This window comes from Brassica oleracea, chromosome C8 (assembly GCF_000695525.1).
Source record: "Brassica oleracea var. oleracea cultivar TO1000 chromosome C8, BOL, whole genome shotgun sequence".
NCBI lineage: Eukaryota > Viridiplantae > Streptophyta > Magnoliopsida > Brassicales > Brassicaceae > Brassica > Brassica oleracea.
In genome coordinates, this window is record NC_027755.1 from 25,449,371 (window position 1) to 25,452,930 (window position 3,560).

General features: G+C 42.0%; 1 protein-coding gene across 1 annotated transcript; it reads right to left on the minus strand.

Annotated features, from left to right (window-relative positions):
* Window positions 1-659: 659 nt before the first annotated feature.
* Window positions 660-3,006, minus strand: LOC106312243 (oxalate--CoA ligase). The gene is made up of 5 exons (XM_013749686.1): window positions 2,742-3,006; window positions 1,998-2,675; window positions 1,551-1,920; window positions 1,233-1,336; window positions 660-1,045 (listed from the first exon to the last, which is right to left on the minus strand). Exons 1-5 carry the CDS (start codon window positions 2,943-2,945, stop codon window positions 857-859), a joined length of 1,545 nt encoding a protein of 514 aa, XP_013605140.1. The 5' UTR covers window positions 2,946-3,006; the 3' UTR covers window positions 660-856.
* Between the last annotated feature and the right edge of the window lie 554 nt (window positions 3,007-3,560).

Here is a 3,560-nt window from a genome sequence, read left to right on the forward strand (position 1 = left end):
GTATGAAATCCTAAACCGCAAACCACTAACTTGGACGTAGATCCAAAACATCGACATTTAAAAATTATGGTTTTGCTCTTATAGTATGATCATATGTATTAAACAATATAAAATAGCACTTATCTCAATTAATAACAAAGATGAGGAGATCGGAGTTAGTTCGACAAATAGCCACATCAGTTAGATGATAAGAGTTTTAGAATTTGCTCAGCGGCTAGGGTTCCATGCTGACAACTTACTGTGAACAGACGGAAAAGGAAATTGGTTGTTCTTATTCCATAGATAACTCTATGATACATACATATAAAGAATACAGTGTTAAGATTTATAACCTCTAGAACAGGACATCCATATAATAATCCATGTTAATAACAATCTGATTGTTTTCATCGCATTTATCCATTGAGTCTAATGATTTGATATGTTTTGAGTCAATTTAGCCGACCCAGAAAAATATTGGAAGCTACCACTCCACTAGCTTGTTTTACAAGTACGTGTCAATTTCTATGTTGACAGATCAGAAGCGAAATGGGCTTCTCCTTGGATTTTTCCGTTTTGGCTGTACGCTTTTGGTTATCAAATTGGCCACGACGCAACTAGTTCGAAAGCATCTAAAATTCTTAACAAACAACGCACCGAGAAAAAGAAAAAAAAAACTCTACAAATACTTGACCAACTCTTTTCAACTTTATTTCCAATTTTGTTATTACATGTCCACTTTTAATCATGAAAACATGAAAGTAGTAACATAAAACCCCCAAAAGGGCCAAAACAAATAGAGAAAGCAAAACCACTTGCGTGACAAGCTACGACTCATCACCAGAGGATTCCAGCAACATGGTGTACTGTGTTTTATTTAGGGTTTCTCGAGGAAATGCTGAGCGACGATACGGCGCTGAATCTTACCAGAGGCAGTTTTGGGGAGGTTATCAGTGATGAACACTCTCTTCGGCACCTTGAAAGCTGCAAGATTCTTCTTACAGAACGTTTTTATGTCCTCTTCGGTCACTGTTGTTCCTTCCCTTGGAATCACCGCACAGTTAATCTGATTTACCACCAAACCAGGAACAAAAGTAGTCTGTTATTAACCGATCTACACATTATTATTAATGCGAGTTCGCGTAATGTTTTCATGATTAAGCAGGATAATCTATCTGTATAGTCTATATCCCTAACCTCTTAGGTATAATGCGTGATAATAGAGAAGCTTAAGCAGGGGGGGTTTTGCTTACCTCTTCGCCATATTTCTCATCAGGAACCCCAAACGCAACTCCTTGAGAAACATCAGGATGAGTTAAGAGCACTGAATCCACTTCAATTGGGGATATTTTCTCACCTGTAACAGAGATTGAAATTCTAAGTTATAGACAAAGTACTGCACATAATAATAGCCACTTTCTTTGACTAGTTTCTACTGGTACATCTTTTCTAAGTTCTTATTTGTTGGGCGTTTCTCTTTGACACGTCTAACCACGCCATCTAAACTGCTTGACATAGACTAGTAGTTTTGTGAAACAGTAAAGCCGTCACATAGAGTAAATGAAACTCACCTCCACGGTTAATAAGCTCTTTGATCCGACCCACCAGATGCAAATACCCATCGGAATCAAAGTAACCGATATCACCAGTGTGGAACCATCCAAACTCGAAACCTGCCTTGTTGGCATCCGGATTGTTCTTGTAACCCTTTGTCACATTTGGACCTCTTATACAAACCTCTCCCTTGCTATTTGGCTCTTGTATCTCCCCTTTCTCATTAAGGATCGCCATTTCTTGACCCACTGGTTTCCCAACAGACCCAGGCTTGTGTGGACCTTCCTCAGGTAAAGGATTAGAACTCATCAGGTGGGTTGCTTCCGTCATAGCATAAGCCTCTAGAACCGGTGCTCCGAAAGCTTCCTCAAGCCTGGACAATATCACCTGACCAAAACCAAGACAAACAAAACCATTACTTTGTTGAGAATATGAATTCACAAACGCATCAAAAATTGCCTTACCGGAGCCAAAGAAGCACTGCAACTCCTAATGAACCGGAGTCTAGGATACTCCGGCTCAGGTTGGCTGGCGTGGCGGTCCAATATGATCTGATGAATGGTGGGAACAGCAGTATACCACGTGGCGTCATACTTGTTCATGTCAGCCCAAAACGTTGTCGCAGAGAATCTACCAGCAGCGGGGAGAGTCACGGCCGCACCAGCTCCAAGCGAGCTGAGCAATCCGGCTAACAATCCATGAACGTGGAACAGAGGGAGAACAATGACAGTCGAATCAGACTCGGTGAGTTTGTAAACCGATTTAATGTTCTTGACGGAGGAGACAAGATTCAGCTGCGTGAGCGGTACACCCTTGGGACGGCTCGTGGTGCCGGAAGTGTGGAGGAAGAGAGCAGGATCGTCGGGGCTGTTAACGAGCTCCGAAGCTGAGTCAGAGACCGAGTCGGAATCGGCCACGGAGAGAGCGAGGTTCGAGCCGGCGTCGAGGAGCGTGGCGGTGACGTGAGAGATGTTGAGCTTCGAAGCTGCTTCTTGAGCCGGCGCGTTACCTTCTTTAGAGGTTACTAACAGCTTCGAGTCTGAATCGGAGAGGTAAAACTCGAATTCCTCCGCCGTGTACGCCGCGTTCAACGGCGCCGCCGTGGCACGAGCTCTTATCACCGCCAGAAACATAATAACAAACTGATAAACAAACAAAAGTCAAACTCAAATCATCCAAAAAAATAAAGCAGCGGCGCGTTGAGTTACCTCGACGGTGTTGGGGAAAGTGAGAGCCACCACATCGCCTGGCTTGATTCCGGCGGCGGAGACAAGGCGTGAAGCGGCGAGTTCGATTAGATCGTTGAGACGCGCGTGAGTGAGATCGAATTTTCCCGAAACCGAGAGCGCTCGGCGATCGGGGAATTTCTCGGCGACGTTCTTCAATAGTCCGGTGAGTGTATCGCTCTCCATGGTTAAAGACAAAAACACGAGCAACGATGAGGAAATGTGATAATAGAGCGGAGAGGAACCGCGATATTTATAAATTTATATCTTAGTTATTATTTACATGTGTTGCTAAGAAAAAATAATTATTTTATATGTAGGATCCTAAAATTATGTAACGTGTCATCATCGTAACGGCTTTGCTTATGATCGTGTGGTCATTATCTCTATCTGCCTAAATTATCTTTTTGGGGCAGTCTCTACTATTAAACCGACGTTTCGGTTTTTGAAAAGGTTTTTATTAGCTTTTATGATTTCCGGTACAGACCCTGAATCGAACAGCTTAACCCGATGGTAACTTACTCTGTGTTTTTGCCTAACCCATTAACGATCTATGAATTATTACATAAGAATACGAAATACTTCGATTTTTTAACTTTGGTAGTATAATATGTGTGGAACCAAAACTATAACACATACATATGTACATGTAATGGTGGGGCAAAAGCATTAGACTACACTACAGTATTGATTGCGAGGATTGTATATTAATTGTGTTTTAACTTCAGACAAACTGAAGAAAAGCTTTAAACACCAAGGAAAAGGTGATAAAAACATTCTACTTCCTACTTCTCAAATTTA